Raw genomic sequence first — 17,023 nt, forward strand, 5'->3', positions numbered from 1 at the left:
GGGTCTTAAAACCGTATATATGACTAGAATTGTAGAGGCTTGTTGTTCAGTCCTGCACCGCTGAATCCAGAGTATGTTCTAGTGCTTCGTCACTGCACTTATGGTATGATGACTGTTACTGGCTTCAAAACAGTAAACTCAATAAACCGCGGTTATTCATGGTTTAAAGTCATGAAGTCAGTCTCTTTAAGATATGGATAGTGGAAAACAAATAAAACTACAAAACTGTAATATGCTTGAGCCAGTTTTGAAATAGATTACAAAAAATTGCTTCAAAAATTCTTCAACATTCATGATAAACCACGTACAAACATACAGAGAGAGAGAGAGTTAGATAAATAGACAGGTTTTTTTTTCAAACTTTATTGTGAGAAAGAAAGTTTTCATATTGTGATTGATTACAGCTGACTGAAACAAATTATTGACAGAAGTGACAAAACGTCATCAACAAAATCTACAGAAAACCCTGATATAGAACAATAAAAGGTTGCCAGATCTGTTTGCATTACAAGCCTAGCTCATTTACCTTAGTCTTAAAACAGTATATATGGCTAGAATTGTAGAGGCTTGTTGTTCAGAATCTACAGAAAACCTCTGATGTGAATTCTTTAACTGCAAGCACTGAGACGTTCCAGCAGAGGGAGCCAAAGCCACACAAGTGAAACTAGTCATTCTATAAACTCTTCAATCACAAAGGCTGTAGGAGAAATTAGTTTAAGTAAATGTCTATGTTATTTCAGTTATCACCAGTTTTTGATACAGGACAAACATGGTAGGAAATTAATATCAAAGCATTGTTTACCCTTCCTCTGCAAATAAAACAAACAAAACTTAATAACAACTATATTTTGGTTTAAGATTCATGGGTATATGTAATCCACATTTCTAATGCAAGTTACGAAAAAAAATGACAGGGAAAAACAGAGAGCCATCCTGATCATAACCATCCTTGATATTCATGATTGATTTCTTGATAGATGTATTGATTGAATGTCAGTTCAGCGTGCTGTGACAGACCTGTAAGAATATAACACTCAAAGGATTAAATAAAGTTTTCTTGATGTATAGGCATATTGAGAATCCATTCCATACAGTGATACATTAACTGTTTTCTTGACATTTTATCACCTACAAACTCCAAACACATCTATTTACTGTCATTGATTTAATATGACTTTAACTGACAACATAATGGAATATAGCCAGGTCAGCCTAACAGAGTTGCGACGCTTTGTGTTGCGTTGCTTCGCGCCGTGTTTCATCGGGTCGAGGACTGTCTGATCTCAAAATTCATAGTTTACCCACCTCTAATTTCACCACTACAGCACTGCTCTGGACTTTGTCTTGTAGTAGATGAACCCAGCAGCAGTGACGATTAAGCCCAGCACCAGTGCTGCAGCTCCAATGGCAATCTTATTCCTCTCAGGCTCAGGCATGGAGGAGTCTGTGAAAACATCACGTCACACATGATTTGTGAGGTCATGCATTCACACATTTATACACATTTAACATTTGTAATCAGTATCTGAACATAAAGACACTGGTACCGATATACATCTTGGCCCTGTGGAAGCAGTTTAAAGCTCAGCAGTGTTACCTGAGCGATACCATGAAAAGTGTGCAGTAACTACAGGTCAAAGGTCATCTAGTGTCCAGTAACTACAGGTCAAAGGTTAGTGTCCAGTAACTACAGGTCAAAGGTCATCTAGTGTGCAGTAACTACAGGTCAAAGGTCATCTAGTGTCCAGTAACTACAGGTCAAAGGTTAGTGTCCAGTAACTACAGGTCAAAGGTCATCTAGTGTGCAGTAACTACAGGTCAAAGGTCATCTAGTGTGCAGTAACTACAGGTCCAAAGGTTAGTGTCCAGTAACTACAGGTCAAAGGTCATCTAGTGTCCAGTAACTACAGGTCCAAAGGGTAGTGTCCAGTAACTACAGGTCCAAAGGTCATCTAGTGTGCGACTGCATGCATCCTATTGGGCATCGCCTCTGTGTCTCAACTTTAATGCACATTTATGGAATTAACTACAGCAGATATGACATGAGGACACAGATGTGCGCTGAACCAGACATAACTGCAAGCCATTCCTCACCCCAGACAAACTCCCTGGGCTCCGCCAGGCTGGCGTGCTCCACCACACAGGAGATCTTCTCTCCAGCTTTGGGGGTGAACTCCAGGTGGGAGTGGATCTGGTAGTACCAGTCTCCATCCGCCAGCTCCTCGCTAGAAATCACATCACCCTTCACCTCCTGGCCATCTCTGTACCAGGTCACGCGGATCATCTTTGGGTAGAAGTCGTACGCGCTGCACACCAGCATAGCAGGATGGCCACCAGTGGAGGCCTTCCCCATAGTCAGTATCACCTCTGGCTCAGCTGTAAGATATAGTTATCTACATAATTAATATTTACACAGAGGAAGGGAAATAATTATATTTAGTATTGTGACATTTCAAAATCATCTGATAGATAAAATAAAATAAAATAAAAAGAAGAATACCTAATCAGCTAAAATAAGTCTACTTAAGCTTATTGAATTATAAGCGCTCACAAATCATGATTTCATTACATGTTTTCTAAAATGTTTCAGTTTTTAAAGTCATGATCACCTACATGATCCAGAATTAGTCCTTGACAGTTTTTGTGATAATAGGCTACTTTAAGTGAAAGGATTTAATAAACATTTTAAATCAATTCAAGCTTCTCACTTCCCACAAGTGAAACAAACTGACTTTGTGTAGAAATGTTCACCCAGACCTGACAGGCATCATTACTGAGGACCGATTCACAGGCTCCAGTTTTCCCCTTTACCCATGCTCACCTTTCTTTGTCAGTATGTTATTGAACTCATTCTGAACATTGGGTTTGCAGTATCTGTCCCTCTGGGCCTGCCAGTTTGCCAGAATCCCTTTGTCTTTGTTAAAGTTCTCTGCATTATACACTCCAAACGCAGTGTATCCCACCCACTTCCCCACAGTGCTGTTGAACTGTAGGTATTCAACCTTGTTAAACCAGTGGGAATTAATGAACTCCACATCACTCAAATTCTTTGGGTTGAAATGGCAGTGCTGAATCATGCTGTAGGAATAGCCATTAAAACCACCTGCAGAAAAAAAAAACATCTTTAACATTTATACGCACGTTAAAATGAAGGCATCTTCCATGTGCTAGGTCTATGCCTACAACACAGAATTGAATATCTTCCAGTACTATGACAACATTATTACTATTTTTGACATGGACAAAATAATGCTTTAATGGACTAGGGATTCTCTGAGGCTATGTGCAATCAATCAAATGTGTGAAGGAAGTGCATTAAACTCACCCACTCCTAAAAGTGTAGAGACAAAAATCACCCCAGAAGCAAAGTATTGTAAAGAGGACATTCTGTTGCCGTCTGAGTAGCTATGAGGAAGAGACACAAGAAGTAGAGTAATGAGAGAGGCACTTATCAGAATGGACCAATAGGTGTTTAGAGGATGGACCTCGTCATCTGTTACTGTTGCAGACTTAGTTTGAATGGGATGAAAACTTGCCATACAAAGAGTGTGTGTGTTTTGGGGAGGAGGAGGGGGTAAACCATATCAGCCTTTCATTCTAGACAAAAGACATATTTACATTGTGCCCTTTCAAGCTTCATTAATTAAGTAATTATTCATCATAATGTAACAGTGATTTTATGCTGACTAGATCTTATTTAGACAGTACTTGGTGGGTGAAGAAACATGTAATGCACAACTTTAATTTAATTTAAGTGTCTGTGAACTTTGAAAAGCGCTATATAAATGTGATGTATTATTATAACCTGGGGGTTAAGGTGGACACTGACCTCAAATTTGACACCCAGGTAAAAGCTGTGGTGAAGTCCAGCTTCTTCCAGCTAAGGCAGCTGGCAAAAATAAAACCAATGCTTCAGAGACAGCATTTTGAAACAGTAATCCATGCGTTTGTGACCACCCGGCTGGACTACTGTAATGCACTTTACATGGGGATTAGTGAGGCTGTCAAGCTAAAAAGGCACCGGATGCCTAAAAGAGCCCGGGTGATGTAATGTTGACTTTCGAACGACTCTTGAGTGACAGTTGCTATGCCAACGCCAATACGTCACCCGGGTCTTTATCGCTCATAACGCGATTTACTTCAGAGCATATTGCATTGAACTTCGCTACCTGAGACCGGCTTGCTTGTATTTGACCTACAATAAACCAACCAAAACAACCATGTACTTGATGTTTGACTTTGGTAGGAAAGTTGTTGATTCGCTAGTTTATATAAATCAAATGTATGTATCAAAGTAAGCACATTCCATCAGCTAGCTAGCTCGTGCTAGTGTCTTGTTAGCTTGAAGCTATTCATCTGTTGTTGTGCTTAAATTAAGACACTCCTTAATGTGTTGTGATTTTTAGACATATCTGACGGCACCCACAGTAACATTTGAACAAAACAGGGCATTGTTTGCACAACATTTTACTAAAGAATAACGGGGGATTGCTAGCTTTGATATGCTAGCGGACATTGCTAACTTACAGAATACCATCAGGCAGGTGTAGCTAAAACTTTTTAGTCGCTTAATATTGTGCCTAAACGGACACTTTGTACCCCGACACTTTTTGGCTATCAGTCAGAGAGTCTCAAGAGTTGTTCGAAAGCCATCAGCTACTTTTTAGTCGCTTAATATTGTCGCACAAAAGGAGGAATTGCTATTAGCAATATAGATGCGGTGTACGCGGTGACCGGCTTACGTAATGCTAACGTTGGCATAGAAACTGTCACTCAAGAATCAACATTACGTCACCCGGGCTCTTTTAGGCATCCGGTGCCTTCTTAGCTTGACAAGGCCTCCATTGCCCGCCTCCAATTAGTTCAAAATGCCGCAGCTCGTCTCTTGACTAACACTAGAAAGTACGACCACATTACACCTATTCTGGCTTAATTGCACTGGCTACCTGTACGTTTTAGGATTCATTTTAAAATACTTTTATTTGCGTTTAAAGCCTTAAATGGCCTTGCCCCACCATACCTCTCAGAGCTGCTAAAACCCTACACTCCTAGCCGTTCTCTTAGGTCAGCTGACGAGCTGTTTTTGGCCACACCCCGTACCAGGCAAAAACACAGAGGAGAACGTTCCTTTGCGGTAGCAGCCCCAAAATTGTGGAACACTTTGCCACTCTATATTAGACAAACTACATCCCTGTGTCTTTTTAAAACCTTGGTAAAAACGCACCTTTTTGATTTGGCCTTTGGACACTAGATGGCGTGTTGATGTGATGTAGAAGTGTTGGGTGGGTCATGTGTTTTACTTATTTTATACTTAATTTATCTCTTTTTCTGTGTGCGGCACTTTGGAAACCCATGTGTTTGTTTAATCTGTGCTATATAAATAAAGTGGATTGGATTGGATTATAATAATAATGTATATGGGTGACAGAAACACAGTGAAAATATAATTTTCTTCCTTTCAAAGCCAATGTGAGGCCGATGGTTTGTTTCAGATATCATGTCACCTCTCTGTCCAACATGGATCAATCATGGGCAGTTGTCATCTGCACTGCACATCTGCATGACAGTGTGACCACCACTGGAAGGCTTCCTCAAACTCACCTTTGATGTGGACAAGGTGAGGTTCAGATTTAGATTTTTTAGAGATTTTTAGAGGTTCATTTAAAGGTGCTGTCTTTGATCCTGGTGAAATGTTGTTGATATTTGAGCTCAACAGCCATTCAAATGCACAACCACTGGCCCAGTGCAGTGATGCATGAAGCCTAGGCTTAGAAAAGCATTTCTGTGTAATCATCAATTTAATCATTTATTTTTTGTCTTTTTTTAGAGAACAGCCCTTGCTGTTGCGTCTCTGTGACACTGGCTGTCATGTTTTAGCTCCAGCCTGCTTTTATAAAGGTGCTGGCTCAGAGTGCACTCTCATTATACCTCCCACATCCCAGCAGTCATGGTCTAATACTCTTCAGTTCTTGTTATTATTTTTGCAAAACCAGGTGTATTTTATTGGCAGTGTACTTGATACCAGCACTCTTACTTGCTGCACACTACAATCGTTTGTAGTTATTGATGGGAAATCAGATCAAATGAATATATATATATCAATATAGTTGATAGTTTGTATAGTTTGAAGTCAATACAGTTCCGAATATTGTGTTTCCCTTTGTAATTTTACCATTGCTAACATCTTGGTCCTGTTATTGAACACATATTACAGATGACTGCACATTTTGATGTCAAAAATAAATCCATAAAACCAATCATTTGATTTTCTAACTTTTTTATTTTGTATTTGATTACATGAAATATCTAGCAAAGTTAATCTAAATTCATACATTAAAATCAATTCACTGATGAACGAATGTGTCTCATGCAGCTGCTCATACAGTTTTGCTTTTAGTGACTTAATTAAATCTCCAACCCAAATCAATATTGAATCTTACTTGCCAGGGAAAATCATATGTTAAGTGTGTATCTACAAGCTATGAATTATGTTTTACGCAGACTGCAGTAACTGAGCTTCCACAGCAAACATTGACACACTGATTTACAGAAGGGGAGTTGAATAATATAGAATAATAACATGTGAAACAGAGATTGTCAGAAACTGTATGCAATCTGCATGCCTGTGATCTGATGGGAATGAATTGAAAGGCACATTAGAATGCATTTTCAGTTGCACTGGTTTCCCTTGACGAGGAAGAATGTTCCGGTAGCCACTCCCAGCAGTCCCAGAGTCAGACCCACTCCACAGAACACTGAGGGACCAAGACTGGGCTCTGGCACTTCAACATCTGAGGAAGTCAGAGATGCACACACACACACACACAAACACACACACACACACACACACACACACACACACACACACACACACACGCACACACACACACACACACACATACACATATATACATTCATACACATAATTAAGATCAGCTGCATCTTCTTTTATCTCAGTAATTCACAATGCCTTAGGGCATATAGTTTACCCAGGGCAAATGGTTTCACTTTTTAACACATCATGTGCTGAAACAAAATGATGTAATGTTTTACCAAACTCTCTTGTCATAGGCCCCTCCAGTGCCGAGTGCTCCACAGTGCAGGTGTACATGTCCCCCTCCTGAGGGGTGAACTTCAGGGTGGAGAACTGGTCATAGGAGCCGTCTTGTAGGTTTGGACGGAGCTGACTAGTGCTCACTCCCTGGGTCTCGTTCTTGTTGTTCTTGGTCCACTGCACAGTGATTCGAGGAGGGTAGAACCCAGTGATGAGACAGATGAGAGTGTTGGCAGTGCCCACCTTCACCTCATTTCTGGGGTAGATGGAGCTCATGGGGGGGGCTGGGGACGACATAAAGGAGTGAAGTGGTGTCCCCCTGACAGGAAGACATTACTGTGCAACAAACACTCACTGATTTATCATCAGTGACCAATGACACTCACACACACTGTGTACATAAGACAAACATACAGTGTGGGAGAGACAAGGCTTAGCTGTCTTTCAGTACTTTTGTATGCAGTGAGACACTCAGCTATTACTGCAGTAGTAAGAGGAGTGAGAGAGGGTTGTCATAGAGAGTGAGAGAGTGAAAGTGGGGTGTCCCAGAGAGAGAGTGTGTTCTAGGGAGCTCATCAATACTGATAACATGTACACCTTACTAATGCTGGATGTCTATAACGCCTATAAAGTGTCTGTTAACAAAATTGTAAACTAATTTACTGCAGCCATTTGTAAAATAATAATAATGTTCATGTTAGGCCTACTTGGTCATTTGTTTAAGTTTGGCTTTAGTGTCCCAAAACTATCTCAATGACAGTCTGCCTATCGAAGAATGCACTACAACTGCACTGAACATTTTTTTTCATGAGGTGATTTTCCTCATGAAAAACATTATTCAGTGCAGTTGTAGTGCATTCTTCGATAGGCAGACTGTATAGGCAGATGTCATCAAACAGAATTTTCCTTAAATGTATCATATATATTAGTACATGACCAGTGATTCAAATTGGCTGAAGAAAATTAAATCAGTGACGTTATTTAGACTCACCTTCTGCTACTGCTGGACTTTTGTATGCTTCTATGGCTGTTTGCAAGTTCTGTTTGCAGACTTGCTGTTGTGCAACTGCCAGCTCATATGTGCCTTCCCCATATGTAAACTGATCAGCAAACTTAGGCAGTGTCATAAAGAATTTGCCCTTGGTGAAGTCTGTGTGACCCATCTCTTCCCCATCCAGTCCATACATATGCTCTCCATCTGAGTCTGTGCACCCAGTCAGAGCAATATCCACATGTACAACTGGAACACACAACAAAACAGTGATAGGGACACTGTATCATAGAGGTATGATACATATTCTTTCATTTTATCTCAGTAGCTCTTCACTAAGCCTGAAATCATCAAGGATGTTTATTAAGACTAATTAATACATTATCTTGTTGTGATATTTTGCAGTCTATCCTCAGCGTACACACTGTGATATTCCCCACTCCTATCACCATCATATACTGGAGTTCAATCCATGGTGAACTGTAGTCATACAGGATTTTAATCTCACATTTAATTTGAACATTTCAAATACATTTGAAATGGATGGAGAGGCACTAACAGTGTGACATAGATTATAAGTGAACGACCCATGCCGCTACATTTTCTATGCAGTGTTGAACTTTTTGCTCATAGTATATAATTCACAAGTGTTTTCTTTCCTAAGCATTCTCATTGTGAAAACCCCAGTTAACTAAAAAGAGGCAGTTTACTCACTCTTAGTCTCTGTGCAGATAGTCCCAGTAAGGAGCAGTAAAATCCACGTTAAAGTCATCTTTGGAGGCAGGAACCGAAGGGGTCTCAGTGTTGAACAGAGAGTGAGAGCACAGGGAAGACAAACTCTCTCACACTACAGAGAAACTCAACTGAGAAGCACTCACCCGGCAACCAATCAGATAATCAGGTTCCTCAGTGCATCATCTGTGTCCGGCAGAACACTCCTGTCAAATTTCATTGTAGGACTTATGTCAAGTCTTTAGTGAGTTAATGACCAATATATGTCACTTACTTCAAATTTGTGTTCATTAACTTATTATTATGAAACCACCCACTGTTTTGATTTGATCAAATGATCACTGAGGTTACATTCTGAGACCAAAGCAAAGGGAAGAGATATAATGGTGCCGTACTCCAAAACTACAATCAGAATGAATGTTTCCAATCAGGAAGCAGTTAATCTGATTAAATGTCTCATCTATTATGATTATGACAGCTCACTGTTCAATTGCAGGATGATATATAAATAAATAAATAGATAAATAAATACATTTTTTTAATTTTTATAAATATGATATTAGTATGATATCAGTATCATTTTGAACAAACATGTTTCTTCATATCATTTTAGTTATTTATTTAGTATGCAATTCAACCAAGAGACTCTAAGCACTGACAAGGTATATATTTGATCAGTCTGTGCTCTCCCGTGGTATCAGTGTCATTACCTCCGCCAAGGAGGTTATGTTTTCGCCCATGTATGTTTGTTTGTTTGTCTGTTTGTCAGCAGGATTACGCAGAAACGCATGGACCGATTTCCATCAAACTTTGTGGGGAGATTGGTTAATATGATGGCAAAAACTGATTAGATTTTCAGATGTCAAGGTCAAAGGTCAAGGTCACAAGGCGGAGGTTTGCATTCTCTGAATGCTCCCATTCTTGTTCCCACTGTGTTCTATCAGGAGAGCATCAGAAACGCATAGAAACAGCCCTGTCCATTTTAACACAGAGGTCAACCTTGGACATACACACAGACTGCATTTTTAGGACTATCAGGATACCTGTTGCTTATTACCAAATGTATATCATTACCAAATTCAGTTTGATATTGAGGGAAATATCCTTGCTGCAGTGTCAAGGTCTGATTTGCAGTTAAATATCAAACCTGCTCTTGAAATGGTACGTCTTGAGAGTCACATCAGAAAACTCACTTCTCTGCTTCACACTGGCAGAGCCAGCTCCTCCAGACTGAAACATGGGACATTTTAACCATTTAATCACCAACTTCATTCACAATACAAGCTTTCCTTCCTTATTAATAGGCAGAAGCTCAGACTGAGACATAATTACAAATCACACTGGGGAGCACAGGGACATGTGTGTGACTGCACAGGAAAACAGACTGTATTGGAACTCTGTAAACCAAGAAAATGGTGACGTTTCATTTGTATGGTGCATGAGCATGATGTGGGTAATTGCCAACATTATGAATCAGCAAGCAAACACTTTAATAACAATATTAATAAATACACAATAATTTGCCTCAAAGGGATATGAGCTTAAGCATCAATGAACAGCACTGGTGTCTAGGTAAAGGTCCCCATAGCAGTCATTAGTCATTAGGGCTGTGGGTCCCAGCCTTTTCTGACTCCTGGCCCCACTTGGACATCAGTGCACAGACTCTTACAGAGAGACGTATCTAGGATTGTGCCTCATACATACTGAAGCCAGACTCATGATGAACTACAATGACTGACCACAGCAGATAGGTGACTGGACCAAGAACAGACGGAGGAATGAATCTTAATCTCTCCTCAGCAGGCAGACCAGTGCCTCTGACACCGGAGCAGAGAAAATCAGGCCACGGAAAAGTCCCCAACACTCTTTAGACTCCTCCTCCTCCTCTTCACAGTACTGTAGTGATGGTACCTGCCTAAGGATCTACTATGTGTGAGGGTCGAAGAACAAGAAGGCAGCGCATGTTATACTGTGAAGGAGGGCCTTTACTGACCCCAGGTACAACATGCAGCCCAGCCAGTTATACTGTGAAGGAGGGCCTTTACTGACCCCAGGTACAACATGCAGCCCAGCCAGTTATACTGTGAAGGAGGGCCTTTACTGACCCCAGGTACAACATGCAGCCCAGCCAGTTATACTGTGAAGGAGGGTCTTTACTGACCCCAGGTACAACATGCAGCCCAGCCAGTTATACTGTGAAGGAGGGTCTTTACTGACCCCAGGTACAACATGCAGCCCAGCCAGTTGTTGTGTCCACCTGTTTAGGTTGGGCAGTTGTTATGTGGGTCAGGTTAGGTTGCCCAGTGTGAGGACCTGCATGTGACAGTGAAAGGCCACTGATCGGTCCCGTGTGGGAGGTCTCCAAACAATAGTGCAAGAAGATTAACAAACATCTTTTCCGGTGTATAATTATATTGTATAATTATTTTGTATAATCTCGATACACGACCATCAGTGCATTGCTTGTGAACTGTATGAGTTTAACTGATAGCAGGAGATTCTGACACCATAACTCAGAGTGTTATGCAGAAGTCAGAGGCTTCATCTTCTCACATTCCAAGCTTTATTTGGCATAGAGACACACACCTTTGAGGTGGTTTATAAGGACACACACAATATACAGATTTTACTGGCTGGATGTTTTCACAGGACCTGCTCAAAAAGTGCAAAATGCTGATGCCATAGATTTGACAAGAACCGGGGGAAACAATCTTGTAACGTTTATAGACCTCTTAGTGGTTAAGCATCTTCTTCCTTATGTGAATGTCTGTCTGAGAGGGTGCCAAAGTCAAGTTTTACATTTGCGATGGTCCCAACGCCTTCCAACGTGACAGCCAATTTCCTTGTTGTTATTTATTTATCTTCGTGACAGATGCATTCTCAGGTCTCTGATACTGGCGTCACCACTTTGTTATATTCCCTGATGAAGCTGAACTGAGAGTCACAGTGCTGAGTTCCCATCCCACCTCCACCACACAGTCATAACAAAGAGAAGCAGCTACTCAAGTTCAACCACCCTGGAAAATCCCCACTGATTCCACTTAATGCACCAATCACAGGCCCTGTACCAAGGCCATCACCTGTTGCCAGGTAGAAATCACATTTGAACGTGTTTGTATTCGTGTTTGAAAGGGTACATTGGTGGATATGGAGGTCTGGCCAGGAGTCTTCCTGCCATATATGCAGCTACTTCCTGTATGTGTAGGTGTATGTGTACATGTCCACACATATCTGAGTGTTTCATGTATGGCTTTAGTTGGCCTATAGCTACATACATTTACAATGGCTTTGTACCTAATTGACAGCTTTTAGCTGCTATGCTGCTAAGCTCTGGAACCATTTTCCTGATGAAATTGACTGAAGACATTTTCAACTCTAGACTTATAACCATACTGTTCTCAGATGCTGTTTGTTATCTGTTTTTGGGTACTCTATTCTTATTTTCTATGGGCTTTTAGCTGAATCATTCACTACCTCTGCATCAAACAGCATCTATACGTTATCCCCAAAGGGTGTTTCAGGAACCCAAAGGGTTCAGTTATTATGGTGTTGTAACTCTTACTCTTGTATCCTTCCTTGACAAAGTCAACATCGATCCCACAGTGATATTCTTATCATGATGTCCATGACCCACGCTTTATTGCACACAAGCAAAGTTTACACTCCTAAGTGTTACCCTCAGCATGTAAATTGGGGGGCAATATGCTCCTATGATGAGCGCAAAGTCCCTTTAGGGCCTGCTATGTTCCCTCAGGCTGATCTGTCTCATGAGTGTTAAATGCTGAAATCAAAGGTGAAATCTTGCAATGGCATTTAGACTGGCAGACTCTGCCAAGAGACAACAACAGATCTTTCCAGCTAGACCAGTTTGGCCTGGTGTTGTGGAAAACTCCAGAGACGGCAAGATGCCAAACCCATGTCTCACCAGAGCAATCTGGTCATCGGATCAGAAGATTAAGGAAGCTGATTCAAACTGGGTTTTTGAGAGCAAGGGCCTGTCTCACTCGCTCTCTGCTAAAATTACCACAACGACATGATGTGCTGTAACCATTCAAATTACCACAACGACATGATGTGCTGTAACTATTCAAATTACCATAACGACATGATGTTCTGTAACCATTCAAATTACCACAACGACATGATGTGCTGTAACTATTCAAATTATCATAACGACATGATGTGCTGTAACTATTCAAATTACCACAACGACATGATGTGCTGTAACTATTCAAATTACCATAACGACATGATGTGCTGTAACTATTCAAATTACCATAAACGACATTATGTGCTGTAACTATTCAAATAAAAATAAAAACTTTTCAGGTAAAGGACACTACTCTAATTCAGCCGGTTACCTCAGATTCACGTAATGGTTTCAAAGTCCTCAGTGAGTTTGTTATATTATATATCTTGTCACCATGAGCCCGAGAGCTAAGTTCCGGTATTCAATAAGAGGAGTAGGGCACGATGCGAGTCGCCTCACCTGGTGAATGAGACGCGCATTGCATGCGATCTGAGAAGGATCTAACATGGCCAAGCAGACTAGCCTTAAAAGCTTTTTTCAGAGGACAAACGCAACTGATGAGGGTGAATCGTCTGACTAGGGATATTTTATAATTATTTAAATCCGAGGATCTCTGTAGAAACACGCAATCAACAACGATGTATCTTTCTTGGCTGAAGTAGCTAGGATAGCATTGGCCATTGAACATGCATAGCGTAGCTAGCATTGCGTTGGCCATTCAACTGAATGGGTGTTGTAATCTGTCATTCTCTCTGGTCTTGGCGTTAATACTGAGAATAGAGCCTGATTGGTTTATGCTATGTGGGCTTTGGCCAATGACAGGCTGTCATTGTTCTGACTGAGATGAAGTGCAACAGGTCAGGTGTTTTGTGTTTAAAAAAATGGAGGGACAAACGCTTGTGAACCGATTCACTTTCAAATCGGGCAAAAACCGGTTCATGAAATTTTAAAACCGATACAGGACCTCACGCATCCATGTGGTCGTATCTTACACGCTAAAAACGGATATCGATACGTATCGGTTCTTTTTTTCACCCCTAGTTGCCATCTATGAGGAGAAGTAAGGGACACCCCTGAGTTCCAAACAATGGTGTTGGATTCATTATGCGATCAAAAACAAAATAGTGTTATTATTAGTATTATAATAATTCAATTTATTGTATTTATTTATTATTACAAGGGATGGGTGGCAAGACTAGTTACACCACAGACGCACTGACATAGTGGGTGATCAGGGGACATGGGTGAAACAATTAATTCTTAAAGTCAATATGTCTGCTGTCCTGCTTACATCTTGCATCTATAAGCTCCATTGTGCCTTCCATGAGACAAACAGTAGGTAGTGGTTCAGTTTTAACACTTACGTTAACAGTACTCCATCCGTGTTGTGCCATGACCTGCAGACAGGACAGCAGTGTTATTTTAATATTTTGAATGAGACGGGGGGCCAACTTCACACAGGTGCAGACAGGACACTGTGAAATGGACAAGTGGAAAATGACCAGAGGTGTGGAGGCCAGGTGTAGGAACATTATTGAGCCCTCCTGTGTTTTGGGTCAACTGTTCAGGAGTGCGTTTAGCAGTGCTGTGACATGACCATTGATAAATAATAAATACTCATTCTCACCACGATCTTTATCTCTTAGATCCCATGGTTGTGGCACATTAAGGCTTTCTGGAGGTGCACCAGCTGATCTGCTGATGTGCTGAAATATTAAACTAAGACTCTCAGCCTGTGGGTCAAATCAGCTGGCTCAGGCCACGGGTGCAGCACAAACATTAAAGGACTTGCACCTTCCACCGCTAGCCTTTCACTCCCTCTGAGAATGAAGAACTTCCAGCACACAAACTGGATCCGTGCATGGCGCCTTTGGGTTTCGTGTTTGCGCCTGATGCAGACCACCAAAAGCTATTACCCCTAAACGCTTAGGTCAAGAGGAAGATAAACACAAGCGTCTGCAGCCAGCCATCATGTTTGTCCACCTCAAAACTGCTGTCTGATAGGCAGAGATGAAGCTTCACTTCTCTTTAATGAGTGCAGGCGATCGCCGACAGCACTTTCAATATGACATTGTTTGGCTCAGCTTCCTCACAGCAAACCAAACTTTAAGTGCTGTGTTTGCTTGAGTTTAAATGATAGTAGAAGGTGCTGAGGGTGTAATGCAGAAACTAAACTAGCGTTGTGTTTGGATACATTCATGGTTTTGTAATTGGAGAGGATGCTGAACATGAGAGATGTATGTAGTAGATACTGAGCGTGATGCTCAATCCAAAGGCCTCAGCGTAAGCAGTGTGGTTGACTAATGCATATTATGTTGCAGAGCTACATCTTACAGTATGTGTGGTCAACCATGGCTTAGTGAGAACCTACAGGCAATAGTGTAATTTAACTTAATACATTTCACAGTGACCACTTAAACCAGTGCAAGTTCAAAAATGATATGATTTATGTAGTTATATAGAGGACACATTTTTTGTTTAGGTTTATGGTTAATATTATCAGTAGCAGTAGTGATGATGGCAGTAGTAATAGTAGTAGCAGTGCTGCAAGGCCTTTTTCTGTCCTCATATGGTGCTATTGGAGGTCAAAGCAGACTTACTGTTTTTTTCCATTGCATTGTTTGTTCTCAGAAAGCAAACAAGTGAAAGTGAAACTAACTTTGGTTACACAAACATCCCTTTTTGAAAACCACCTAGGAAAGTCCCAAACAAGGACCAGTTCACTTCATTCAGCCAATGAGGTCTTTTTTAAACACAGACGTCATCTGTTGCTGGAAAGAGACTCATTTCAATTTTCAGAGGAGCTTCAGCTCAGGATACAAGACTCTGTGGCACAAGTCTGTGTGACACAACAGTGCCCCCAGTGTCAGATTCTACTCATTACATCCAGTGGCACACCCTCTGGAAAGTCCCTTGGGTGCAAGACTTGACTTTATTGTAGCCAATGAGATTAGACGATCACCTGTTGCTAGGGAGAGCCCCATTTCGTTTTGTAGAGGAACTTTTGGACAGAAAATAGTGTTTGAGAGCTTTAGCGCTATGACTCAACAGCATCCCTAGTGTTCCTGATGTCTTATTATTTGTTGGAAAATAAAAATTTTCTCCACAAAAAAAAAAGACTACAAAATACGTTTTTTTTATAGACCACTGATAATAAAAGAACCTCACAGGGGTATTTATCGTGACCTTTGGTGCATAAAATGAGCACAGAACTCTCATACAGAATGGTAAGTGAATATTCAGGCCATTTAAACACTGTGTGTGAGTGTCAGAGTGAGTCTCATGGAGATATACATGAAGTTGCTCATTTTTTATCTATTTGATTAAATCTATTGCCCATTTACCAACACAGTGTGACCCTGATTAGGATTGTCAACCAAGTTGAACGTGTATCCCATGATTAGGCTGATGGAAACAGTCTGCTTACTAAAGAGTAAATTGCTCCCTCTAGTGGTTAAACCATTATATTACCTGGACCAGTTTACATACATAAAGTTAAACGACTCTAAATTAAACCTGTGAGACGGGACATGAAGAGATATTGTACTTTTCACAGTATTATATATTATTGTTTAAAGGGAAATATCTCAACACAATATTTATTTGTTTGTAAAGAGCTGCAAGAATACAAACAGGTTCAAGATATGTCCTTCTGCAAATGACAGGCTCTATTCTGTGACGTAATGTAGACGTTGTGGACATACGGAGCTCTCAGTCATTAGCGCCATCTAGTGGCTGAAAGTCTCGAGAGGAGAGAAGAAGAGATGTGAGAATGTTTTATTCATTCGCCAAGAGAGACCTACATGGACCCACTCAATCTTTTAAATGTTATTTTTAATAACAGTGTGAATAGCACACATTCAGGGGCACTGGGGACATGTCCCCCCCAGATTCATAGTGACCCCGATCCGTCCCCCCCACTCTCCCCATGTAAGGCGATAATCATCAGTTAATAACTCTGCACAGCTGATTAGTTGATGTAAGCGTCCCTCCCAGTTTAAAAATCCCATCTGCACCGCTGCACACATTACATAGAATTTTATCTTTTCAGATCTGATGAAGGCCACTTTCTTCTTCCACTTTTAACAGTCATCTCTAAATGTAGGCGACTTTTTCTTCACTCTAGATTGACATTCATCACTATTCTGTGCTGGCGGTGATTAAACATGGAAGACAGGTCCAGTGGGGGTAGTCAGTAGAGGGACAGTTGGGAGTT

At 40.8% G+C, this 17,023-nt stretch overlaps 2 protein-coding genes across 3 annotated transcripts; both read right to left on the reverse strand.

Moving 5' to 3' along the window:
- Positions 1-347: 347 nt before the first annotated feature.
- Positions 348-3,386, reverse strand: LOC308378339 (H-2 class II histocompatibility antigen, E-S beta chain-like; the record flags this gene model as incomplete). The annotated part of the gene is made up of 5 exons (XM_080855211.1): positions 348-1,017; positions 1,306-1,444; positions 2,095-2,376; positions 2,822-3,103; positions 3,326-3,386. The coding sequence occupies 4 exons, from the start codon at positions 3,384-3,386 to the stop codon at positions 1,320-1,322; spliced, it is 750 nt and encodes a 249-aa protein (XP_080711337.1). The 3' UTR covers positions 348-1,017; positions 1,306-1,319.
- A 2,957-nt stretch (positions 3,387-6,343) lies between these two features.
- LOC308378341 (H-2 class II histocompatibility antigen, I-E alpha chain-like) lies at positions 6,344-8,854 on the reverse strand. 2 transcript variants are annotated; one of them, XM_080855214.1, is made up of 4 exons: positions 8,760-8,854; positions 8,046-8,258; positions 7,054-7,338; positions 6,344-6,791 (listed from the first exon to the last, which is right to left on the reverse strand). In XM_080855214.1, exons 1-4 carry the CDS (start codon positions 8,815-8,817, stop codon positions 6,670-6,672), a joined length of 678 nt encoding a protein of 225 aa, XP_080711340.1. In that variant the 5' UTR covers positions 8,818-8,854; the 3' UTR covers positions 6,344-6,669. The 2 variants fall into 2 exon arrangements, with proteins under 2 accessions (XP_080711340.1, XP_080711339.1); XM_080855213.1 differs by having other exon boundaries at positions 8,046-8,294; positions 8,760-8,845.
- Positions 8,855-17,023: the final 8,169 nt, after the last annotated feature.

The sequence above is a fragment of the Sprattus sprattus genome (assembly GCF_963457725.1).
Source record: "Sprattus sprattus genome assembly, chromosome: 17".
Lineage (NCBI taxonomy): Eukaryota > Metazoa > Chordata > Actinopteri > Clupeiformes > Clupeidae > Sprattus > Sprattus sprattus.